The sequence below is a fragment of the Prionailurus bengalensis genome, chromosome D4, assembly GCF_016509475.1.
Source record: "Prionailurus bengalensis isolate Pbe53 chromosome D4, Fcat_Pben_1.1_paternal_pri, whole genome shotgun sequence".
Taxonomy (NCBI): Eukaryota; Metazoa; Chordata; class Mammalia; order Carnivora; family Felidae; genus Prionailurus; species Prionailurus bengalensis.
Window position 1 is genome coordinate 88195660 of NC_057359.1, and position 25815 is coordinate 88221474.

The 25815-nt window shown below is 53.7% G+C and overlaps 1 protein-coding gene and 1 pseudogene across 4 annotated transcripts in view; both read left to right on the forward strand.

Moving 5' to 3' along the window:
- USP20 (ubiquitin specific peptidase 20) overlaps window positions 1–25815 on the forward strand; it is a 44301-nt gene that overhangs the window by 1768 nt on the left and 16718 nt on the right. For all 4 annotated transcript variants that reach the window (XM_043565564.1, XM_043565565.1, XM_043565566.1 and 1 more), the window contains exons 2-10: window positions 11155–11265; window positions 12417–12513; window positions 17251–17304; window positions 18686–18748; window positions 19092–19223; window positions 20271–20367; window positions 20842–20911; window positions 22750–22863; window positions 23873–23951. In XM_043565564.1, coding sequence (XP_043421499.1) covers window positions 12433–12513; window positions 17251–17304; window positions 18686–18748; window positions 19092–19223; window positions 20271–20367; window positions 20842–20911; window positions 22750–22863; window positions 23873–23951 — 690 coding nt within the window. In that variant the 5' untranslated portion in view covers window positions 11155–11265; window positions 12417–12432. The remainder of the gene's footprint in view (window positions 1–11154; window positions 11266–12416; window positions 12514–17250; window positions 17305–18685; window positions 18749–19091; window positions 19224–20270; window positions 20368–20841; window positions 20912–22749; window positions 22864–23872; window positions 23952–25815) is intronic.
- Window positions 1063–10077, forward strand: LOC122474444 (annotated as a pseudogene).

Sequence of the window (25815 nt, forward strand, 5' to 3'; positions counted from 1 at the left end):
AGCGGCAGCTGTGAATCTGGGTGGCTGGGCCGAGGGGCTGCGGACTCTCTAAGTCTTGCTGGGCCTTTTGGGGGGTGAGATGAAGTTGCTTCTCAGAGGGAGCCTCCAGGAAATTTGGGCTCTCTTCAGTTCGGAGATGTGTCATGTTTTCGTTTTGTTTGAGAGTTTGGTTGTTTAAGGGCATGGATGGATTTGGCTCAAATTGGGGTTGGTTTGCTAGCTCCTTTCTGGAACCAGGCTTGCTACAGGGTTTAGGGAACATTCGTGTCTAGGTCGATTTGGGACCCGGCAAAGTGATTGCAGTTCACAGCTGGGCCGTAATAAGTGTTCGATAAAAGTTTGCTGGGCTGATTTACTTACTCAGATATTTACTGAGCGTTTACTATATGGAGCAGGCACTGTTCTAGGTGCTTGAAGTATGCCAGAGTGTAAAAGAGACAAAGATCCCTGATCCGGTGGACTTCAGGTTCTAATAACACAAGTATGTCAAGTGTCTTAGAAGGTGATGAGGGTTAGGGAAACAGAGCGAGGCAAAGGAATCACGAGTGGGCGGGGGGATTGAGTTGCACATTTAAATTGGTGTATTCTTATTTGTGATTTGGTCGGTAACGTTATAAAACAGGGGACTGAAGTATAGGTCTTGACCCTCAGTTCAGGCCCCAGTTGTGCCAACTTAGCACGTGACTCCCCCCCTGAAGCTCCCATTCTGCCATCTATTGGCTGTGTGACCCTCTCTGACCCTCTCCTGTTTTGGGGTTTTAGGGGTCTTAGTCTGAGTTTCTGCTTCTACTTACTTACTCCAGGAGTTACGGCTTCTCAGAGACCTGGGCCACTTACTGCTTCCAGCCTGCTCACCCCCAAGAACTGCCAGCCTGGGGTGGCCCCGAACCCATGCCCTTTCCAATTCACTGACTCTCCCAGAGCCTGGAACATATTGCAGTGCTAGGCTTCAGAGGTGTTATCCTAAACTTCAGAAGTTTAAGCTGAGCAGAAAAATGCTCTGTGTGAAGCATGCCTCAGAGGTGGCTCTTGTGAAGGAGGCCAGAGGAAGCTGCCCTCGGAATGTGGGTGTTTGGGCTGGAGGAGGTAAAGATCATCCCCCACTCCAGGCTGGCCGGGGCTGTTTGGGGAGACTGTGGAGCAGACAGTTGAGAGCACTGACTTCAGGGCCAGCAGTCCTTGGTTCAAACCCTGGATCAGCAGCTCAGCAGCTGTGTGACCTCCAGCCACTTACTGCACCTCTCTGAGCCTCAGCCTCTCCTCCGTTCGTGACGTAGGTGGAGATGGGTTTAACTCCCATTGTTGCCTGGCTTCCAGGATGGTGGTAAGGATTCGGTGAGGTCTGTTCATATCAGCTCCATTACACCGGGCCATTCCGGGCAGACACTAGGTGGGTAAGGCCAATGAGGAGAAATAGAGGTGCGGGGGAAGCAAGACTTTTCAAGGCAGGAGTAGGCTGAGGGGCTCTGCTTTGGGAGTCAGGAGGATGGCGGGCTCTTAGGGAATTAAGACTGGGTTGACAGAAGGGATGTATTTGGGTTTTAAGAAAAATGGAGTTGCTTAGAGGTAGGAGGGAGGGAAAGGGGACACGTTCTGAGGGCCAGAGGGGCGTGGAGGGATGTGGGCAGGGGTGTGGGATGGCTGGTGTGGCAAGGATCGGGGCAGGTGGGTGTCTCCCTAAGTTGGCAGGGGCTTGGCAGGACCCCCCTCCCATCCTAAGGAGCTCGGCTCCTAGCCGGGAGGAGGGCGTAGCCAGAGCGGCCAGGAAAATGATGAGTAATGGGCACTCGAGGCCCGGTCTGAGCAGCTGGTGCCAGGCCCAGAGATGCTTGCCTGCCTGCCCCCGGGCAGGGGGCACTTTCCCCCTTCCTTGCTGTAGGCCCCGGGGGGGGGGGGAGTGCCTGCCCTCCTTCAGGCTGAACAGTCTCAGAAGCCTCACCAGGGCCTGAGCTGGGTGGGCCCTGTGCCAGGCCTGCCAGGGCCTCCCTCCCCCTGCTTTTTCTGCCCCAGGAGAGGAGGCTGGCCTGGCTGGCCGGGAAGGGGAGGTGCCCTGGCTCCCTGGCTGTGGCAGGTGCCTTGCTGACTCCCAGCAGCCCGGCTGCTCCCGGAGGGCCTGTTCCTGGGATCTAGCTCCCTCGGCCGCACAGGTCTCTTTCAGTCTTTATCAAGTGCCTGCTGTGTGCCCACTCCATTTACTTGCACAGGAGCCAGAGCAGGGAGCGCTGTGAAGGCAGATACAACCCGGCGCCTTCCTGGCTGTGTCCTCGCCGTAGGGTCTGGGGCAAATGGCTCCCTGTGCCAGGGGCCCCATTCTCCCCCAGACGAGAGACAGCAGTCCTTCCGTGAAGAGTATAGGCGAAGCACCGGGCGTAGCGACTGCTCAGAGGCAGTGCTGTCCTGGGCAGCGGAGCCCTGGCTGAAGAGCTGATGGAGGGTACCCTTGGGCGTGTGACTCGCAGTCCCGCCTGCCTCAGTTCCCCGATCTGAAAAACGGCCAGTAACCCAAATGACGGTACAGAACATTTCTGAGCGTTCTTGCTGTGCGGGCCAATACAGACCCGTGATCGGAAGCCATTATGTGCAATCGGCCCTGTGCGTTGTCTCCCTGCACTCCCTTCGTCACCCTCCTCGCTGTCTTTGTCCCCATCTCACGGATGGGGGAACTGAGGGGCGACCGACTTATCTACCGACACAGAGCTTAGCAGGCGCCGAGCGAGGAGCTGAAGGCGGGCTGCTGGTGTCTCTTGCCTTCTGTAATTACAGTCAACTCCGCGGCTGACGCATGGTGCAGCGGACACGGGGTGGGAGCCCAGGAAAGGGTGGATGACGTAGTAATGATCACCTCCCGGAGGCTGCATGCGGGTACCCTGGTGTTGAGATATGGGCCTCTGGACCCCATGAGGGCAGGGCCCACGCCCGGCACGTTTTCCGTTGCCCCAAGCCAAGCCAGTTGGGTACCGAGATAAAACGACGTGCAAACTCCTAGGGAACCGAGATAAACGAACTGCAGCCCTTGCAGACCAGGCACTTCCGAAGGTTCAGCTCCTGTGTGCGCAGTAGTAAACGCCCACAGCTCCCGGCTCTACCCCCTCAGCTTTTCCCTTGACACAAGCTGATTTTTTTTTTTTAATTTTTTTTTTTCAACGTTTATTTATTTTTGGGACAGAGAGAGACAGAGCATGAACGGGGGAGGGGCAGAGAGAGAGGGAGACACAGAATCGGAAACAGGCTCCAGGCTCTGAGCCGTCAGCCCAGAGCCTGACGCGGGGCTTGAACTCCTGGACCGCGAGATCGTGACCTGGCTGAAGTCGGACGCTTAACCGACTGCGCCACCCAGGCGCCCCGACACAAGCTGATTTTTTTAACCATTAACTTTGGGGGGAAAAAAATGTTAGTAAACCTCAAGCCTTCTATGTCGGGTGTGCTCATACAGTGCTGGCAGACAGATACACTTGTAGAGTGGATCTAGAGGGAAGTTTGTCGATATATATCCAGAGCCTTCAAAACATACATTTTGACCTGGTCGTTTTTTCCTTGGGCCAAGATGTGGCCAAAGGTTTATACTCCAAAATACTTCTCACGCTGCCTTGTATATATATTGGCAACACACACACACATACCCTAACGGTCCAAGAGTAGGAAAGCGGCTAAGTAAGGTGTAGCTGATGTTGTATGTGGGATATTATTTAGCCATTAGGAAGGAAGTTGTTGGGGTGTCTGGGTGGCTCAGTCAGTTAAGCATCCCACTCCGTGTCAGCTCAGGTCTTGATCTCGGGGCCACGAGTTCAAGACCCGTGTTGGGCTCCATGCCGGGCGTGAAGCCTGCCTTAGAAAATAAAAAAGTTGTTGAAGTTACGTGTCATGAGAAATGTACATGATATGAACATAAAAACCTTGTAGACGTATTGTATCTGTTATATTGGAGTTTTGAGTTTCCTTTCTTGAATTACACATTGGTGCCTATGAAGAAGACTGCAGTAACCATCTTTTTTTTCCAGTTTTTAGTGGAGACACCCTCCAGCTTCTACAGAGGTGAATATTAATTTTATTGAGACCACACAAAAAAACCTTTTTCTACTTTCAGGGTAGGAAGGAGGAGATGAAAATTTTCATCTAACATGGAAGTTAATGAGGCAAACACAAAACCAAACAAAGGCGTTAAGGGCAGATCTTCAAGTGAATGAGCCACAGGGTGAAAGGCTATACTTTCAAACCACCCAGCTAGCAGCTGAGGCATTTCTCTGTCAGGGCTTCTGGAACCTACTCTGGAGTGGCTGCACCCTCTCTTAAATGGACCTCAGGTGTCCTGTTCACACTCTGTGGGCCCCGAGAGTCCCCAGGGGATGGAGGTCATGCTCCCCCAGTGTTCTCTCTGAGGTCTGGGGAAAAGCAAGGTCCCAGGAGGGACACCGCACATACCAAAGAGGCCAGATGCATAGTTCTTTTTATTTTGGAAACTTTATTTATTTAAGTGTTTATTTATTTTGAGAGAGGGAGAGAGAGAGAGAGAGAGAGTGCATGTGAGCAGGGGAGGAGCAGAGAGAGCGGGAGAGAGAGAATCCCAAGCAGGCTCTGTCCTGTCAGTGCAAACCCACAAACCATGAGATCGTGTCCTGAGCCAATATCAAGAGTCAGGCGCTTTAACTGAGCTACCCAGACGCCCCTGGGAACTTTAAAGAGAATTAGAAGGAACCTATCAGGTTGTATGTTACCAAAGCAACATCAATTCACTGTAGAAAATGCAGACGGGCAAAAGAGGAGGAAACAAAAATCAACTCGATTCCCGTCCTCCCAGAAATGATGACAATAGCATCATTGTTGCAGGCACAAAGCAAGATTGGTTTACCAAAATGGCATTTTACAGTGATCATGTTTTACAGCTTTTTGTACTTTTGATCCGTTCAGCAAGTATTTACTGAGAAGTTGCTGTGCTCCAGGTGCCATTATAGGTATTTGGGATACAACAGTGCACGAAACAGCCAGATCCTTCGGGGAGCTCACGTTCTTGAGACGGGACAGGCATTAGATTGAAAAATGGGCAAACGACCAAAATGGTTACCGAGCATGCAAAGTAGAGGCCTTCCCTGGAGGAGAGGATGGTGGGGTGGGGTGGGGTGGGACGGGGCAGGGTTCGGCAGGGTGGCGCGCAGATGCCTTTCTTGGTCAGGGGACAGTGCAGCTGAGAGAGGACAGAGACAGTGGACAGCACATGGTGGGGCCTGATGGAGACTGGTGTGTTTCCTGGTCATGGACTGTTTGGCTTCATCATCATCATCATCGTTCTCTGCCCCTCCCCCATTTTAAACTTTCTTTTTAATGGTGTCATAGTATGTGCGTGTGTGTGTGTGTGTATATGCAACTTTTGAAATTTTTATCTTTTAGTTTTGAGAATTTCATTTTGCATTTCTGAAAATTGCATTTTTTGAATTTCAGTCAAATACATATAAATCTTAATCATTTTGGGGGTGCAGTCCAGTGGCATTAAGCACATTCACACCGTTGTATCGCCATCACCCCCATGTGGCTCCAGAACGTCCCCATCTTCCCAAACTGAGACCGTATCCCCGTTGACCATTAACCCCTCCCTCTCCTTGCAACCACCAGTCCGCTTTCCATCTCTATGGATTTGATTCCTTCAGGGAGTTCATGTAAGTGGACTCCTACGGTATTTCTCTTTTTGTGTCTGACTTACTTTACGTAGCGTCATGCCCTCAAAGCCCGTCTTTGAACCTTGTTCATCTTACCGTAGCACGAGTCAGAATTTTCTTCCTTTTTAAGGCTAAACAATAATCTGTTGTATGGATAGAGCACATTTTGTCTATCCATTCATCTTTTTTTTTTTAATTTTTTTTTTTAACGTTTATTTATTTTTGAGACAGAGAGAGACAGAGCATGAACGGGGGAGGGGCAGAGAGAGAGGGAGACACAGAATCGGAAGCAGGCTCCAGGCTCCGAGCCATCAGCCCAGAGCCCGACGCGGGGCTCGAACTCCCGGACCGCGAGATCGTGACCTGGCTGAAGTCGGACGCTTAACCGACTGCGCCACCCAGGCGCCCCTATCCATTCATCTTTCGATGGCCCCCTTCCGCTGCTTTCCCCCTTCGGTTCTTGTGAACGGTGCTGTTACGAACACGGGCGTACAAACGTCCGTTCAAGTCCCTGCTTTCAGTGCTTTGGGGTTTCTATCAGGAAGGGCAGTTGCTGGACCAGATGGTAACTCCGTGTTTAAGTTTTGAGGAGGCTCCATACTGTTTTCCAGAGCAGCGGCCCCATTTTATGGCTCACTGGGAGCACGCAGGTTCCAGTTTCTCCACGTCCTCGCCAGCGTTGTTTTTTTTTTTTTTCTGGTTGAGTTTTTTTGTGTTTTGATAGCAGCCCTGCCAATGGGTGTAAGTGGTGCAGCCTGTTTTCATTACTCAACATTCTCTGAGATTTAGCCATGTTGATAATAGAGGTCTTAAGTCAAAGTGTGGGTTTTTTTATTCAGGGTTTAAAATCAGTTTTATTGAGGTATAATTTATATCCAATAAATGACTTTTCTTTTTTTTAATTAAAAAAATTTTTAAAGTGTATTTTTGAGAGAGAGAGAGAGAGCATGCATGTGAGCAGGGGAGGGACAGAGAGAGGGAGAGAGAATCCCAAGCAGGCTCCACGCTTCAGCAAGTGAACCTGATGCAGGGCTCGATCTCACAAACCATGAGATCATGACCTAAGCCAAAATCAAGAGTCAGACGCTTAACTGATTGAGCCACCCAGGTGCCCCAGAAATGCACCTTTTTAAAGACTTTTGTCAATCAATAGCTCCTTGCCTCCTTGTCCTACGTGTGTTGTGAACATCTTCTCCCAGTCTGTAGCTTTTGCCTTTTCATTTTCCTTAGGATCATCTTTGGAAAAGAAAAGCATTTAATTTTGAAAAGTCCAGTTTTTCAATGTATTTTGTTATAATTAACACCCTTTGTGTCCTAAGATCTTTGTGGACTCCAGAGTTGCAAAGATGCTCTCCCCTTTTCCTCTACAAGTTTGAGAGTTTTAATTGTTGTTTAAAGTCTGAGATCAGGAGAACCGTCGGCCTGGGCCGCACCGGGCTGCTTGCCGCGGGGTCGGGGATGTGGGTCAGCGCGGTCCCACCCCTGCAGAGGGAGGCACGTCCACAGGGGCACCGTGGTGGTTCCACAGACAGACCTCGAAGGCTCTGCGAGGTTTGCAAAGCTCCCAAACCAAGCATACCGAAAATCGGTGGGCAGAGGGCTTGAACTCACATTGTGGCTGTAGCCGAGTCTCGATTGGGAATGCAGACGTTCATCAACAACTTTTCCTCACGTATTTGTATTCTCCAGAGCATCCAGGTCCTTCCCACAGAATAAAAAAGACTGGAACATGGGGCGACTGGGTGGCTCAGTAGGTTAAGCAGCCAACTTCGGCTCAGGTCATGATCTCGCGGTCCATGAGCTCGAGCCCCACGTCGGACTCTGTGCTGACAGCTCAGAGCCTGGAGCCTGCTTCAGATTCTGTGTCTCCTTCTCTCTGACCCTCCCCCGTTCATGCTCTGTCTCTCTCTGTCTTAAAAATAAACGTTAAAAAAAATTTTTTTTAATAAATAAAAAAGACTGGAACAGTCCAGAGTTTTAATCAAAGAAGGTGGCGTTCAGTTGCTGCCCACAATAGCTGATACCCCAGGGTTTGGAGATGTAGCCGATGAGGTCATTGCTGGTAGTCCACTATTGACTATGTCGATAGTAAATGGGAAGTCTACCTAAGCGCAGAGTGTCTAGTCCACAGACATCGGAAGCCTGATAACAGGGTGCGGTGTTGCCCCTTGAAGACACGGACTTAAGCCATTGGACACTGGGTTTATGAAAAAGTGAACGTCATCCCACTTATTGCCGAGAGCAGACATGCTCACACCAGAGGTGTGCCAAGGGTTTAAAAAACAGATAAATCCAAGCACATAAAAAGAAAACCTACGAATTTCCAGAAGCAGAAGGTGGGGAGGAAGGAAAGCTTGTTAACAACCCAAAGGACTGTTTACCTCCCGCTATGGCAGGGCGTGATAACGTGAGAGGCGTTAACTGCAGAAGGGTCAGAGGAAGGCGGCATCCTTGCGTGCTGCCGGAGCTGAGAATGGTGATGTTTGAGGTTTTGCAGTTCTAAGAAGTAGGTTGACAACACGTGTGCAAGGCTTGAAAGATGTCACTGATCACGTATGCCCAGACGCGTGCAGAAGCAGGAAACGGCAGCCGTGTCTGTTAGTGGAGCGGGCAACAAGAGCAAAGGGCAGCCTACCCAGAGCTCTCGGGGCGTGAGTGGAAGAAGGGAGAGTGTGTGGCTAAAGGTGAAGGAGCTGCAGGTGCAGCAGGTGTTTGAGATGAGAGCCGGAGAAAAAGGTCGAAAACCGGAGGACTCTGAAGCTGAGCCCCAGCAGTGCCACGAGCAAATGAAAGACTAGAGGAGAAAGAATTGGGGGGGGGGGGGGAATGTCGTCGGTTTGAACATGAGAACGCACACTGGGAGTCCATCAACAACACATTTTAGAGTAACCTGACTCTTCCAGAACCCTGGGAAAGAACAAGAGGAAAGGGAAGCTCTTTTTAAGCTTTCTGTTGGCCACCAGTTACAGGAAGGCTGTGATCCATTTCTAAATAAGTTTTGTGGATGATATGCAGTAGGGGTTAAAGGTCATTTATTTCCCTATATGGAGAGCCTCTGTTGAAAAGACTTGTCTTTTGCTGGTTGAATCCTGTCAGTGCCCTTTTTGGAAATCAGTTGACCACATATGTGCAGGTCTAATTCTAGACTCTCACTTCTTTTCCCTTGAGCTGTATGTCTGTGTTTGAGCCAACACCACACTGACTTGTTGGCTGAACCTTTATAGAAATTCTTAGGCCAGAGGGTCTCAGTCTTCCAGCTTTGTGATTCTTCCAAATTGTTTTGGCTCTTCTAGGTCTTCTTTTCTGTATAAACTTTCAAGTTGGCTTGACGATTTCTACAAGAAAGCTTCCTGGGATCTTGATGAAGATTACATTGAATTTATGGACCAGTTTGGGCACAGTGGATATCTTAGTGTTGAGTGTACCAGTCCATGAACATGGTATATCTCTCCATGTATTTAGATCTAACTTAATTTCATGGATAGGAAGATTCAATATGTATCATTTTTAATGGCTGCGCCGTAGACAGAGTGTGGTTGTGTCCTTGTTTATCTAACCGCCTGTTGTTTATTTACATTGCATCCAGTTCCCCCATTATAAACAGTGCATATCTTGTCAGTCTGTCTTTGCATGCATCCTGAATACTTAAACTTAGAAAAAAAACCTGGGGCCAGGTGAACCCTCTTGGCTCTTCTTTGCTACCTGCCTTATTTAAACTAGTGCTTGCTTTGTGTTCGGTGAAACATGGAATCTTGGTGATCCGGGCTTGTTTTTATGAGGCCCCAACAGCACAGCGAGTTAGGGCATGATGCAGCAAACTGTGGCAGCGGGCTAGCATTGTTTTTGCAAGGCCCTCAAGCTAAGAATTAAAAAAAAAAAAAAAAAATCTTTAACACATTGTAAAAAAACAAAAACAAAGAATATGTGATAAAGATCCACAGGGCCCACAGAGCCTAAATGATTTACTGCCTGGTACTTTATAGACATGATTTGCCAACCCCTGATTTAGAGCACAGCCCTGCACCAGACAATCTGATTGAGTCCCCACCCACGACTTACTAGCTGAGGACTGACTCTGGCCAAGTCTCTCGCTTCCTTAAGCTCTCTGTTCTGTTTCTTCTGTAGCACGGGGGCAGTGAGGGTGCATGGAGGGTCGTTATCCGCTGGGCTTTGCTTTTTTCCCCTCCCCTATCTGAAGACGGAGGAGCTTGAATGGTCTCATTGCACGTGTGAGTCAAGACAGGCTTGTCACCAGTGTCCTTGTCCCGGGCTCCATTTGTGGCCCTGGGTGTCAGGCTCATAAGCTGGCTCTGCCATCTTGCTGGAGAGACAGAGGGCACACACACCAAAGCCACTCCCTCCCCTGCCCCCATACTGCAGCTTGCCAACCTGGTGCACTTGACCTCAGTGAGAACAAAACAAAACAAAACAAAAACCTAAAAAATCTGGCTTCAGGTGAAGAGGCTTGGAATTTAGAACCTTGAACCCGTCGTTGCCATGTGACCATTTTAAGTGTTAGCTTCTAACTGCCTCTCCCTCTTTGAACTACCCATGTCTGGGAGACTGTGGCCCAGCAGGGCTGGGGAGGTGCAGTCGGTGATGACACATGAATGGACTCAGTTGTGCCTCTGGCCTGGGGTTGCTCAAGACTCGGGGGTCGGGGCGCCTGGGTGGCTCAGTCTGTTAAGCGGCCAACTTCAGCTCGGGTCATGATCTCGCAGTCCATGAGTTCAAGCCCCGCGTCGGGCTCTGTGCTGACAGCTCAGAGCCTGGAGCCTGTTTCAGATTCTGTGTCTCCCTCTCTCTGACCCTCCCCCATTCATGCTCTGTCTCTCTCTGTCTCAAAAATAAATAAACGTTAAAAAAGTTTAAAAAAAAATTAAAAAAAAAAAAAAGACTCGGGGGTCAGAGGTTCTGAGCAGCACAGGATCCTGTGGGTGATGGATCCAAGAGGTTCTGAGCAGCAGGGGATCCGAGGATGATCTGAGGGTCCCAGGGGTGTGCAGAGGGGGTCAGAGGTTCTGAGCAGCAGGGGATCCGAGGATGATCTGAGGGTCCCAGGGGTGTACAGAGGGGGTCAGAGGTTCTGAGCAGCACGGGATCCGAGGATGATCTGAGGGTCCCAGGGGCGTGCACGGAACGGGCTGAGCCTTCTGTCCAGGAGGTTAACGGGCTGTGGCAGCCAAGGCGATAACTAGAGAGGCCCGCGGCCCTCTCGTGCAGACCCTTGCGGGTCTCTGCTCTCGGGGATCACGACCCCCGAGGAAGGGCTGCCCCTACCTATACCAGCTCCACACCAGCCTCCGTTAGCTACCCCGGAGCAGTGTGTTTTTATGGTCCCTGTGAATGGACCGGGAGCCTGTCCAGCCCGTGGATGCCCCAGATGTCCAAAATTTCACTTGCCCTTCCCGGGAGGAATTCTGACCTCTTCGTAGCCGCCGGTCAGCGCTAAGAGTGACTTTAAGATAATGGAGCTGCAGGCAGTGAGCTGGTTTGTTCCCCGCAGGGTCCCTGCCAGAGGCCTGCATTCACTCCAGCCCTCGCGCCCCACCACCATCGGCTGTCCGCGGAGAATACAGATGCTGGCCGCTCCCTGGGGGTGTCGCTGTGCACAGAGGTAGGCCCACAGCCTCCCCGTTGCAGGCGTAGCCCTTAAGCACGGACCCAAGAGGAAATTATCTCAGGTGAAATAACGGAATTGTGGTTATGGGTTGGTTTTTTTTCCTTTTTTCAAGTCCTTATCTCTTAAGAACACACACAGATGCGATGAGGCGGTATCTGGGTCTGCCACCAAAAAGAGGAAGTGGGGGTTTGAGCTGAAGCAAGGGTGCTGTGAATGGCTCCCTGTTGGAGCTGGGTGCCGCCGGCACGTGGGAGCGAGCTGTCTGCTTCTGAGTGTTTCCACTGCCCTAAGTTAAAAGGAGAGAGAATACACGTGAGGCCGTAAGAGTCTGAGCAGCTCGAGCTTCCGCCTTGGCTCTAGCATTCCTCGCTGTGAGGCCTGAGACAGGAAGGAGCCCCTGTTTCCGAATCTGTAAAACGGGGCTGATCACAGCTGCCTGGGGACGTTTTCCAAGAAATAACGCACGGAAACCATTTACTCTGCCACCCGGAACTTGATCGGCACCTGTAACACCTGATCTGGTGGGGGGCCTGGGCCAGTGGACCCCTGGCTGACCATGTCGGGGAGAGGGTGGGGGTCCACTTCCCTCAGTGGACACACCGCCCCTGCCTTTGGTTAAACCACCTTGGCTCCACTAAATCTTCGGTTGGCCCGGAACTTTCTTGGCAACGGTTTGGAGCTAGAATCAGCCGTCAGATTCCTCGGTGTGATTTCTGCTAAAATATGAGGTGGCTGAAGCCAATCCAGTTACTTGTTTTTACACATTTTCTTCGGGAATAATTGTTAATTCACAGGAAGTCGCCACGGATGTCCCAGGGAGGTCCTACGTACCCTTCACTCAGTTTCCCCCAGGGGTGCCACATCTTTGGCATATCCGTAGTATGACGTCACAACCACTAAAGGGACTGTTGGTACAATCCACAGGGCCTGTTCACGTGTCGCCAGTTTGACACGTATCCATTTGTGAGTCCCCTGAGCGTTACTGTCACACCCAATTCCCGGAGAAGTTAAGTGGCTTCCTCGACTCACCGGCTGATATGTGGCAGAGCCAGGACCTGAGACCAAAGTTGTGCACTGCACCAGCAGCCCCCGCCTCGCTCCAGCGGTGGCTGCCGTTAACCCAGGCTCCCTGTGTTCTCTTGTAGGTGAGCCCAGGCCAGCATGGGGGACTCCAGGGACCTTTGCCCTCACCTTGACTCCATAGGGGAGGTGACCAAAGAGGACTTGCTGTTCAAATCTAAGGTAAAGGGTCAGACCTTGCAGAGCTGGGGCCCACACCCAGGGCCACTGCGTTCCTAAGGTACAGGTGTTTCCAAAGGAAGGTTTGAAAGAGTTGAAGAACCAGCTTCCCGACAGTCTCTGCTTAGTTTTGTGTAAATGGAAGGGCTGGCGTCTGTGGGGGGAGCTTTCCGGGGGCTGCGTCCTAACAGCCATTAATTACCACTTAGATCAGTCCATCTGGGAGCCACTAATGCCCTGTGCATTAGCTGTGGAGCCTTTCCGAGGCAGGGAACGAATCGTGCTCTGAGAACCCACCGGCATTTTGACAAGCGTGACCCGAGGAGGGTCTGGGGAGGCCCAGAGCCAGAAGGTGGGCTTCTCTGAGTGGGGAGGATGTGTCTTTTTTTGTTAAAGTGTTTTGAACGGGTAATACTTTTCTCTGGTTCAGAATCGAGCAATATAAAAGTATCGATGTCAATAAAAAATTTTTTTAAAGTGGGGGGGGTGCACAGCTAGCTCGGCTGCTAGAGCATGTGACTCTTAATCTCAGGGTTCGAGCCCCACATTGGGTGTGGAGCCTACTTAAAATAAAAATTTTTTTTAAAAATTCAGGGGTGCTTGGATGCCTCCGTCGGCTAAATGTCCAACTTTAGCTCAGGTCATGATCTTCCAGTTTGTGAGTTCGAGCCCCACATCGGGCTCTGTGCTGACGGCTCGGAGCCTGGAGCCTGCTTCGGATTCTGTGTCTCCCTCTCTCTCCGCCCCTCCCCTGCTCGTGCTCTGTCTCTCTCTCAACAATAAACATGAGAAAACGAAAAAATAAAATGAAAAAAAATCATTGTCAAGACATCCTCCTCCCACCCTCCAATTCCACCTTTAGGGAGCCTTTTACATTAGTTTCTTTTATACTTTTTCTGAGTTTCTTTATGCAAATACATGCAAATATGCTTATTTTTCATTTCCCCCTTCATTATATAAAAGGTAACACACTATACTATAGATGCTTTTTTTGTTTTTTTGTTTTGTATTTATTTTAGAGAGAGAGGGAGGGAGGGAGGGCATGAGGGAGGGAGGGGCAGAGGGAGAGGGAGACAGAGAATCCCCAGCAGGCTCAGCACTGTCAGCGCAGAGCCTGGTGCAGGGCTCGAACCCACTAACCGGGAGATCATGACCTGAGCTGAAATTAAGAGCCGGGTGCTTAACCAACTGAGCCACCCAGATGCCCCTAGACACTTTGGCAACTTGCTTCCTTCACAGGACAGTACATCTTTCTGGAGCTCTTTCAACCCTGGGCCGTGAAGACCGCTTTGTCCTAGTTTGCCCTGGAGTTGCACGGCATCTTGTCGTGTGGACCCCGTAACTGAGCCTCTGCGGGTAGACACCCAGGCTCTTCGCGTGTGGTGAATGTGGTGCCGTGATAAATGGCCTCCTGGAAGTGTTGTCGCACGTGGGGGCTGAGCGTGTGGGGGGCACACTCCGGGCAGCGGGGTCTAGAGTCACGTTCCTAGACAAATTGCCGGCTCACTCAGCCTCCCTGTCCCAACAGGTCCTGGGTGGCCTTCGGCCTGAGCTGGCTCAGCCCGGGCCTGCGGGAGGGATCAGGTCTTCAGAGTGCCTGTGGCTTCTTTCGAAGTACTTTCGCTTCTCGTGTGGTCTGGAGGAGGGCAGAGCGAGGCTGTGATGCATTCGCACTAACGCTGGGTTCTGAGTCTGCACCAAGGAATGAATCAGACAGACCGAGGGGGTTTTCCTCCAGAGGAGGCAGGAATAGGGGGATCCGAGGGCAAAGAGGAGAGCGAGGAGGCGCGATCCGGGCCGGGCGGCGGCAGCCTTTCGGAAGTGGTAGGCCCTTCTGGAGCAGAAGGACCGAGAATGTCTGGAACGTCTCAAGCCTGTGTTGCAGAGAGCATGTGTCCCGCCCTTCTCTGAGCACCCAGAAATCTGCAGAATGAAACAAAGATTGTTTTAAGATACCAGAAGGGGCAGGGAGGTGAACAGGCCAGGCACAGTGCAGGAGACGGAAATGGCCAAGAAACTTCTGAAAGAAGGTGCTCAACTTCACCAGTGACCGGGGACGTTGCCGCGGATCGCGAGATGATAGCGTTTTTCTTCTGCCGGACAAACCACAGGCCGATCCGACCCGGGCTGATGGTGATGGAGGGGAGGAGACCGCACGCGTGGTGGGGCGAGGTGGGCATTCCTGTCACTTCGGGGACACAACTCCCCGTGTGGGAGTTTATCCCGTGGAGGTGCGAGTACCAGTTATAAAGACACAAAGACAGCAGTATTCATTGAGCCTTATTTGTCAAAGGAGAAAGCTGGTGGCAGTCTGAATACTCATCAAGAAGGGAATGGGTGAGGGACGCCTGGGTGGCTCAGTCGGTTAAGCCTCCAACTCCAGCTCAGGTCATGATCTCGCAGTTCGTGAGTCCGAGCCCCGCGTCGGGCTCTGTGCTGACGGCTCGGAGCCTGGAGCCTGCTTCGGATTCCGTGTCTCCCTCTCTCTCTGCCCCTCCCCTGCTCATGCTCTGTCTCTCAAAATTAAATAAATGTTAAGAAAAAAAAATTTTTTTTTTAAAAGAAGGGAATGGGTGAATTACGGTGTGCCCGTAGCATGGGGCACCGTGTCATTACCGCAGATGGTAAGATGCAGTGTCTGCGTGCAGACTTGGAAAGATGACCATGAAAAGGTGACAGAAACGTGTCAGAGAAACGTGTATAGTATGATCTCGTTTTTCCTAAAAATCACACCCCCTTCCCCTAAGTGTATGCATATACGTTGTATGTGAAAACACGGAGGGATATGCCTCAGGTTGTTCCAGCATATGTATTTATTAGACGTTATATACTCTCCCCGAGATCATATACAGCCTGTATGTGTCGTTTGAACTGTTAAAACAGACCTCCAGGGCCCCTGGCTGGCTCAGTCAGTAGAGCATGTGACTTTCGACCTCGGGGTCTTGAGTTTGCGGTGAGTCTGCTTACAGAAAAAAACCAAACGAGCAGAGGGTGCTGTCGTCATTCAAAAGACTGAAACAAAAAGGAAGCCCTGGAAGAGGGAAGTGAGTTGTGAAATCAGAAAATCAGAAAAGAGATTGCAAGTTCGGGAAGGTCGGGGGCTGCTGCCCCCAGCGTCCTCAGCGGGAGACCCTGAGGCAGATCGCGGATCTCAAGTCCCACCTTCTTGACCACAACCCTACGGGGGCCTCCAGGTTCGGGCCCTTTACCGATACAGCTAGAAACTGGGCTCGGTGAGAACGCAAAATCCCCGCCGAGACGTGAGTGGGGGGGAAGCCCACTTTCCTATTGGGGGGGCGCCCTGTGACCCAGGCTCCTCTGCTTCCCCTCTTGACCTGCTCTGCAGCAGGGCCTGCCCTCTGAGCCTCGGTTCCTCATCTGTCCAAAAGAGCTGCTGCGCACACTGGCAGGGATTGCAGGAGCTAGGTATGAAGAACTTAGCCGTGGTCATCCCCGGCAGGTGGCGCTCTGGCTCTGACGGAGCCCCGTGTCAAAACTGCCGTCAGAGCTGGCACTTAGAATCCGCCTCACGGCTGACGGGGTCACCTTGGGCATTGTGGAGCCTCAGTTGGGAATTGCTGTTTTAGACACGTGCAGCAGACAAGATTATTTAAGGCACGATTTAAGTTGTAACGAAGAGACCCCTGAAATACAGCACCTTAAATGAGAGCGACGCTTCCTTTTCTGTCATAGGACAGTCCGGGCATACGTACGATGGCAGGGCAGCCCCTCCCTTCCCAATACATGGCTTTCATTTCTGAGTCCAAGGTGCTTGCCCCCGCTCCTGCCGTCCCATCTGTGTTCCAGTGGAAGGAGGAGGAGGAGCGGGGCGGGGGGATGCACAGCCCGGAAATGGCACGCGTCACTTTCGCCGTCGTCTCGTTGACTAGAACCGAGCCCCAAGACCACAGTGGGGCCGAGAACCAGTCTGCAGCTGGCTGGCCGTGGGCTCGGCCCAAATCCGAGCATCCTGTTGCTAAAGCAGGAGAGGGGGACACTGGTAGACAGGAAGCAGGCTCTGTCACCACAACGCCAGAAACCTGGGTGTTTTCTGTGTTCATCAAATGTGTTGGTGTCCCTTGGGGCGCCTGGGTGGCCCAGTCGGTTAAGCATCCAACTCTTGTTTTCGGCTCCGGTCACGATTTCATGGTTCGTGAGTTCGAGCCCCGCGTTGGGTTCTGTGCTGACGGTGCAGAGCCTGCTTGGGATTCTCTCTCCCTCTCTCTCTGCCCCTCCCCGCTTGCAGTCACTCTCTGTCTCAAAAATATACTTTATAGATACATAAATAAATGTCTTTAAAAAAAAACGTATTGATGTCCCAATTTGTACTAGGCTCTGTGAAGTCACAGAGGTAGACAAAACAGACCGTCCCTCTTTCACGGAGCCCAGAGTCTAGGTGGGAAGAAAGGCTTACACAGTCATCAAAGGAAGAGTCGAGGGTGCGATAAAATGCATATTAACAGGTCTGTTTATTTAAATAGTTTCAAAGCATTTTACTAAAAATGTTTTTGCAGCCCGTAGGGAAGCAAAATACAAACAGTGAAGCGTAAAGTGCCCTGTGAGGAAGGACATTTAGATCGACAGGCTGGTGAAGGCCTTTCCGAGGCAGAAAAACCTTTCAGTGGAAAGCTATGGGGTACAGCCGTCGGCGTCCAGTGGGGTCTGTGTGTGATGCCTCTGGCTGGAGCGGCTCCCCGACCGCTCACACTTGGCTCTTTCCCTCCCCCTCCCCTTGCCCAGGGAGCCTGTCAGTCGTGTGGTGTTACTGGACCGAACCTGTGGGCCTGTCTCCAGGTAAAGTACCCTTGCCGCTGTTGGGGGTCTGGAGCTTGGTCTTGACTCTGGGCTGGGAATGCCCGCCTCTGGCGGGCACTGCTGGGATCGTTGGGCGGGGACACGGGGCATGGATGTCTCAGGTGCAGGGCCTGAGCCAAGAGGGCGCCAGAGTCAGCAAGTCCCCCTGCTGGCCGCCCGCCTGCCTGGGCAGCCACCGGGAATGTTGAGAGAAAACAGCAGGTTGTGCAGGACTCCGGACCAAATGATCCCATCTGCACGAAAGGCAAAGGTCTGTATGTGCGTGTGTATGTGAGACTTGATGGAGGCATCTTGGCTCTGAGCCCTGGCTCTTCTGCGTAGTGGCCTGTCCCTGGGCCAGCCTGGGCCTTGTCACCCCACCTGTAAAGGAGAGGTCACTGTCGCTGGGCAGCTGTCCCCACGTGGTGGGGCTGCGGTGGATTTGACAAGATGACCCCTGCGATGGGTTTAGCAAGGTGCACGGTCTGTGGACAGGATCCAGGAAAATCCAGTCGTGGTTCATTGTTATTGCTTCTTAAAGAGAGATGTATCACAGCGTGGCCACTTTCTATGAGGAGCAGGATTTGGGGATGGTTTTCATTTTTTTCTCTGGAATTCGTACAGCATTTTCCACAATTTTCCACAAGTATATAGTTATTACATTTAAAATCACATTGAAAATGGCTACTACTTAAAATTTCTTTGAAAACAAATCCAAGTAGAAAAGAAGAAAAAAGGACACATGGGCCACCAGGGGACTCTTCTGGTCTCAGCCTTCAGGGCCCGTCACCCAGTTCTAAAGCAGATTGCAGAATACCGTCTGGGCCCTTGGGGGACAGCAAGAAACGTGTGGCCTGGTCCTGTGTCCTGGGAGCCCCCCCCAGCAGGAAGGGATGTGTCCTTTGTGACCGGAAGGCCCTCACAAGCCCGTGCGGTGCTGATCTCTTGTGGAGAAGCAGGCTGATCGTTGGGCTGCAGGCCTGCGGTGGAGGCACTTGCTGGGCCTGGTGGGTGGCTAGATTTGGGACAGGGAAGCGCAAGGCCAAAGGCAAGGCCGTCAGAGACCCGCAGGCCCCCTGTGGGTCCCGAGTGGGTCTCGATTACTGGCCCATAAGGAAGTAGGGGAGAGGGTCTGGGCGCCACACAGCTTGGCCCATGCCTTGCTGGGCCCCGACCTGGGCTTCTTTGTAGGAGGCCAGTAGCCCAGGGCACCCTGTCCACCTTCCTCAGCGGGCAGGGGCGGCTTTTAGGGCAGCCGTCCTTTCCAGCTGGAGCTTCAGGTACATAAACACGTGTTCCTGTGGGGTGGCAGGGCCTCAGGCCTGGTCTTGGTGGCGGAGATGGTCCAACCCCCATCCTGTCTCCTCCCCTCTCTCCCCAGGTCTCCTGCTCCTATGTTGGCTGCGGAGAATCCTTCGCTGACCATAGCACCATTCACGCTCAGGTGAGCGCCGTGGCCGGGAGTGTGGGCCCTGCGGGCAGACGGCCCAGAATTCAAACCCCGGCTCCAGCCGCCTCCCAGCTCCAGCTGCCCACTCTGGGCCTCGGTGGCTATGTCTATAAAATAGGAACAGGCCTAGCAGGGTTGCTACAGAGACACCAGAGCTAATGCAGGTGCACGCATATCGCAAACACACGTGATTGGTCAATGGCAGCCCGTGGCCTTCCTGGCTGGAGGGTGAGCATGTTCTCTGCTTCCAGGCCTTTTACTGAGGCCGCTGGATGCAGCCTCAGGGTACCTGTTAGGCCAGTGTGTCCTCAGCCTCACTTTGGATCTTGCCCTCTAGGCAAAAAAGCACAACCTGACAGTGAACCTGACCACGTTCCGGGTGTGGTGTTACGCCTGTGAGAAGGAAGTGTTCCTGAAGCAGAGGCTGGCAGCACCCCTGGCGGGCCCCTCGCCCAAATTCTCGGAGCAGGTAAGGGGGTGCAGGGGCGTCAGCGCGGTCGGTAGTGACGTGTTGGGGGCAGGGCCTTGTGACCCAAGCGTCGGGGGAGCGGGGATTGGTGGGTCCCAGATGGCATCTGTGCCTGGCCTGTGTTCTCAAGTGCCAGCGAACCCTTGCTGAGCCCCGGCTGTGTGCCAAGGCCCACACAGGGTGGGGGTTGAGGACGCAAAAGTCCTCCGGGAAGGGAGTTCGTTCCCAGGCCGTGGGCGGGCCGCGCGCAAGGGCAGGGCTTGACCGAGCCTGGGCCTGGGGCCGGTGCAGATGCTTTTGGGCCTGTGGCGAGCCCCCGGCACCCCCCAACCCTAAGACGAACCCTGCCCCCCGGGGAATGCCGAACGGTGACCTGCGGTTCGCTTCTCTGTGGAAAACACCAGAAACCCCCCTAGCGAGGCACTGAGCGGGGCACCGTGGGGCGCCTAAAGGTGGCAGGCCGGGCAGACCCACGCACGGAGGGTCGCCTCGGGCTCCGGTCGGTACACAGGTCGCGGGGTTGGCCGGCTGGAGTTGGAGCTCGGGGAGGCCTGAGCGTGTCTCCTCCACGTTTACACAGCGACCATCATGTAGTAGGTGCTCAGTAAATGTTTACGGAACACATTTGCAAGCGTGGCAGCTGTTTATGGTTATTCACGAAAAAGGCTATACGACAGTGTGCATACGGTATCTTGTTTTGGGGCGTGTGTATATGAACGGTGAAAAACTTTCGCAACCGCGTACAGACTTGACAGTGGTCGTCTGAGGCACGTTGGATTGTAGGTCGTGATTCGTTGTTTCTATTTTTTTGCAAATTTATTATAACTACGTTTTTATCAGCGTCAGTAAAATACAAGTTTCCCGGGGTTGGGGCTGCCAGAGCCATCTCTTTCCGGGGTGTCCTCGGCTCAGATGGGCCAATCCGGTGTGGGCTGGGGGCGGGGGCTGGGCGACTGGGCTTCCTTTCCCCCTGGGGAGCCTGTGGGCCTCTGCCCCCCACCCCGTCTTCCTCGCCTGCCCAGTTTCCTCACTCGGTCTCTCCCGCAGGACCCTCCGCTGTCCTCGCACCCTCTGAAAGCTGTCCCTATTGCCGTGGCCGACGAAGGAGAGTCCGAGTCAGAGGATGATGACCTGAAACCTCGAGGTAGCCGACCCCAGAGCTGGGGGAGCTGTCAGGCCGGGCCAGGGGCGTCCACGCAGGCTGGGGAGTTCTGCGGCGCATTGGGCCGTGTGGGCGGGCAAGGGCGGCGTGACCGACGGGCCGTAGAGTGTGGTGGCTTCTTCCCTTGGGGTGCTGGCCATCCAGCCGAGTCCTCGTGGCCTGCCGGTCCTCATCCCCGGTCTCGGCATGTGACCCCGGGCAGGCCGGCCCCTCCACACCCGGCCTCCTTGCCTGCGCGACGCGGACAGTGGGCCGGGCTGGGTGGAGGGCAGAGCGGTCCGTCTGAAATGCTCGGGCGCCCACAGCTACCGTGAGCAGGAGGCACAGTAACCTAACCTGGCAGCCTTCTGGGGCGGGCCACCAGCCACCCACGTCCTCCTGTGGTTGGGTCCTGGCGGCTCATCCGTGAGCGGTGGGACCCTCACCCTCCCTCCCCGCTGTGCATTGGCTCCCTAGGCCTCACGGGTATGAAGAACCTCGGCAACTCCTGCTACATGAACGCCGCCTTGCAGGCCCTGTCCAACTGGTAGGTTGTCACCTCGTCTGGGAGCCGGGAGGCCAGGACCTGTCCCCAGATGCCCCGGAAGTAGCGGCAGCAGCCCCCACGCTGTGCTGTGTATGTTGCCCACAGATGCATGTATTTAGACGTGTATCAGCCCCCCTTGGAGCACATGTGCCCTTTGACCCAGCAGCCCCCCTTCCGTCAGTCCCGGGAAGGCGACCTGAGACGTGGCGCATGGTGCCTATACCACGTTCGTGTTCTGTCGTTTGTAGGGAACGATCTGAAGGCCCGAATTTAAAGGCCAGCTTTAGGGAACCCTGGGGGGCTCTGTCGGTTAAGCGTCTAACCCTTGGTTTCGGCTCAGGTCATGATCTCACGGTTCGTGAGTTCGAGCCCCATGTCAGGCTCTGCGCTGACAGCTCAGCCTGCTTGGGATTCTCTCTCTCTCTCTCTCTCTCTCTCTCTCTCTCTCTCTCTGCCCCTCCCTTGCTCATGCTCTCTCTCCCGTTCTCAAAATAAATAAAAAACTTAAAAAAAAATAAAGGCCAACTTTGCAGTAAGTGTAGGACAGTATTTTCCTGAGTGGGAAGGGGTCAGACTATGGCAAGGGGGAGGAAGGAAGTTACAAGTTTTGTGCGGTGCAATCCCATTGGGGGAAAAAATTAGTCATTTCTACCTCGGGTAGGCTGTTAAGTGTGTGAGGCCAGGGCATTTCCTGCGCCCGGTACACAGATGTGCCACCTGGTGGGGACTCGGTGCGCATATGTGTGAAGGAGGGAGGGGGCGTCTGCAGGAAAGTCTGGAACAGTATGCACCTAAATGTTCGGGGTAGCTGTCTTCACGTGGTAGGATTAAAGCCTTTTATTAGTGCTTGCTCATCCAGTCTTTCTACGATGAATACGTATTTCTTAAGTAATGAGATAAGTTTTTAAAACATGAGGGAAAAGGAAGATGCCTTCAGGTTCGGGAAGGTTCCACAGAACGGGCTGGTGGGAGCAGCAGATTCTAGGTCCTCTCTTGTTGGTGCAGCGACAGCCGCGCCCTGACCCCAGGGGCCCTGAAGCGGGAACCTCGGCAGCCCTGGGAGAGGGAAGGGGGCCGTTTCTGCGTCGGGGGCGTCCATAACAAAGCACGACAGTCAGGGGACTTTATTTTATTATTATTACTATTATTATTATTACTATTTTAATTTGTTTTTTATTTATTTTTGTGAGAGAGAGCAGGCTCACACAAGGGAGGGACAGACAGGGAGAGAGAGAGAATCCCAAGCAGGCTCTGAGCTGTCAGCACAGAGCCTGACGTGGGGCTCAAACTCACAAACCCTGAGATCATGACCTGAGTCGAAACCAAGAGCCTGATGTTTCACGGACTGAGCCACCCAGGCGCCCCTGGCGGAATACTTTAAACAGCAGAGATGTATTCTGTGTTCTGGGGGCCAGAAGTCTGAGATCACGGTGCAGACAGGGATGGCTGCTTCCGAGGCCTCTCTCCTTGCCTTCTAGATGGCCACCTTCTTCCTGTGTCATCTTCCCTCTGGGCATGTTTGTGTCCAAATCTCCTCCTTGTATGAGGACACCAGTCATATCGGACTAAGGCCCGCCCTGAGGACCTCATTTTAACCTAATTGCCTTGTTTCGGGGCCCTGTGTCCAAATGCAGTCGTATTCTGAAGCGTTCAACTCGTAAATTTGGGGAGACACGATTCAGTCACGACAGGTGGGATCCTTCTAGTCATCCGCAGGCATTTCTGGCTCCGGGGGCTACAGGATGCCCCCCGCGTGAGCTTTTCTTCTCTACGCAGCTCTTTCTAACCGATGCCCCGCGCCCCTCCTTTTCTGACCCGGCTCCCTCCCCTGCCCCTAGCCCTCCGCTCACCCAGTTCTTCTTGGAGTGTGGAGGCCTGGTGCGCACAGACAAGAAGCCAGCCCTGTGCAAAAGTTACCAGAAGCTGGTCTCTGAGGTCTGGCACAGGAAACGGTGAGTGACTGAGCCCCTGACCCTGGGCAGGTGCACGGGGCTGGGGACTTTCCTCTCAGCCCTTCGACTGGGTACCACCTCTGCCTTCGGCTGTTTGCTGTGCACCTGCCACGCCTCACCCGTGTGATTCTCACGGCAGTGCTGTTTTATAAACTGGGGAACCTGAGGTTCAGAGAGATTTCCGTGTCCTGCTCAAGGTCACTCAGCTTGTGAAGGGTGGAGCTAGCGTTCGAACCTGGTGTTGCCCTGAGTCAGCGACCACTTCTGAGACGTGTGTGCTGAGGCCGAGACACTCACCATGACTCCTCCGAAGCCCCAGCCACCCCGACCACGTGGGAGAGAGTCTCATAAGTGGTGGCTGGTGCCGACAGGGCAGGGGTTCAGCGCAGCGCGAAACATTTAAAGACCGGCAGTTTGGATTAGACCCATTTCTCTGGGAAACTTGGGAATGATTTAAAAGGAGCGCGTAGAAATATACGAAGCGTAAGCACAGATTATAAAACAGCGCGATGCAGTATAATTCCGGTTCTGTCAGGAGCCAAGTTTGTTTCCTGGGTGTATCTATTTCCATGGAAAAATCTAGAAATCTCAACGGCAGTTATCTCTGGGTGGTGCCATTAGTGGTGATGTCTCCTTGTTGGGCTTCTCTAAAATTCTGGGTTTTTCAAAAATGGACATGGATTGCTTTTGAAATTAGAAAAACCACAAGAAGTATTTCAGAAAGAAACCAGTTTTCAGGTCGGCTTGTTCTGGACTAACGGGAACTGATGCCGTCCCAGTCAGGAGTTCTTTGCCCGGCTGAGCCGTGACTTGACATTTTCTTCCCCGACTGTGGGGAGGTGCGAGCCCGCAGGGGCTCCTGGCCAAGTCAGCCGTTCCCAGAGTTACAGCAGACGCCTCACTGAGTCCCATCCAGCCACCCCAGCTGCCTGCCCTACCGACCCTCGAGGGACCGCATAGCCCTGAACGGGCCGGGCCACCTGCGCTAATCGGTCTGGTCTTCCTACAGCCCAAGCTACGTGGTTCCCACCAGCCTGTCTCACGGGATCAAGTTGGTCAACCCGATGTTCCGAGGCTATGCCCAGCAGGTAGGCCATCCGAGCTGTGCCGGGGACACCCAGGGCCGTTACCAGGCCTGGCTCTGAAGCCCAGACTGGCATGGAAAACACCAGCAGCGGCTCGGCGTTACGGGGCGGGTCCTCTCGCTGCCTGAGCCCTTGGTGTGTGTGAGGACACTGGAGCCCTCCGGGGCCTGCGGATGTTCTCCCCACTCGGCAGGTCAGGAGGCTGGAGGCTGGGTCTCGGCCGGGCGAGTCACTGGCTCAGGTCACACAGCTGGTGCATGGCGGAGGGGAGATTTGACCTCAGGCAGGCTGACTGCAGACTCCGGGCGCCTCAGCCCTGCGTTCAGAACGTGCTTTTTCATTCTTCAGATCACAGGCAGCATTTCACTTCTGCTAAGCATTTCGTTACAAGTTTTTGTACGTCTAGAGAACCCTTTGGAAATCAGTGATCCTTCCCGTGGCGTGACCTCGGGGGACCAAGATGCAGTGGAATGCAGCCACCTGTATGCCCCAGTCCCAAGCCGAGCTGATCGTTCACATGTCCGGGTCCCTGCCCCAGACTGCCCGGCGGCCCGGGGTTTCACTGCTGGGCTTGCGGGGGGAGCTGGCCCTGTCTGGGTCACCATTCCTGCGGCCTGAATGCGGGGCCCGGGAACAGAGCCGCGGTCGGGCGGGGAATGCCTTCCGCCCTCTCCCTCGGCCCCTACCACCCTGCCTGCCATCCCTTCCCTGGCTGAGGGCTGCTGGGCTTCCTCTGCTCACACCCTCTGTTGGAGGATCGCCAGGCTCCTGACCGAGAAGCCCAGCGCTGCCTGAACACCACCCTTTTTGGAAAGCGATAACATCCTCCACGATCACAGCTCACCATCTACCATTTATTAAGTTGTCACTCCCTGCCACGCGAGTACAGCCCTGTTTTTCCTGACAGAGCTCTCCTGAGTGAGCCCTGTCATCACCCCCAGGCTCTAGGTGAGGAGCTGAGGCTCAGGGTCTACAGCTCGCTCAGGTCACACAGCACCTAGGGGCAGGGTGGGACCGAGGCCGAGCTGAGCCATTCCTCAGGCGCTCTGTGAAGAGAAGGGCTGCCCGGCTGCTGCCAGCACACCCCAGAAACACCCCTTCCTCTGCTTCTTAGACACGGCACACGGATCATTTCTGAGTCCGAAACATAGATGCAGGCGTGGGCCTCTGTTAACAGCCAGAGGGTGCTGTCCTGCTTCCACACATGGCTTGAGAGTTTAGCAACCCAAGCACAGTACTTTTGTTACAAGGAGAAGCCAGAGAGGAAAGGAGATGGCGTGTCAGAGGCCCGTTTCTTAAAAGAACCTTTCCGCGCCCCTGATAACGGGACCCATGAATCCTCTCCACTCCCTAATGCGAGATAAGCTAGTGGTTACTTTCTTTGGTCTTCCAGTTTGACACTTTGCCCCAGGAAACCCTTCCAGAGTCCTCCCTTCCCTCTCCTGGAATGAGGCCCTGTCTCCGCATCTGTGACGTGAGGCTGAGGAGGCTTGGCTGGTTCTGGCCGCTGAGCGATCCAGCATCGTGTTGGTCAGGAGTTGGGCCGGGGGCACTGCTTCTGACGCCAGGCACTGTGAGGGGCAGCGTGGCACCGCGTGCCCCCGGCTGTTGGAGCCCAGCCGCCGCCACCACGTTCCGGCACCTTCTGTGCGTGCGCCACTCTCGGCGGGGCTCGGTGGGCGGGTGCTGGAAGCCTCGCTGCCCAGGCTTCCTGGTCGGTTTGGTGATCTAGTCAGAGGGCAGAATAAAAGTGCCACTGCTGTGATTTGAGGCCCAAGAGGCCCGGAGAGACAGCTTAGATATATCGTCTCTGGGAAGGTGCGATCCTGCCTCCGGGGCCACGGCCACACTGGCGAGGTGAGGCGTG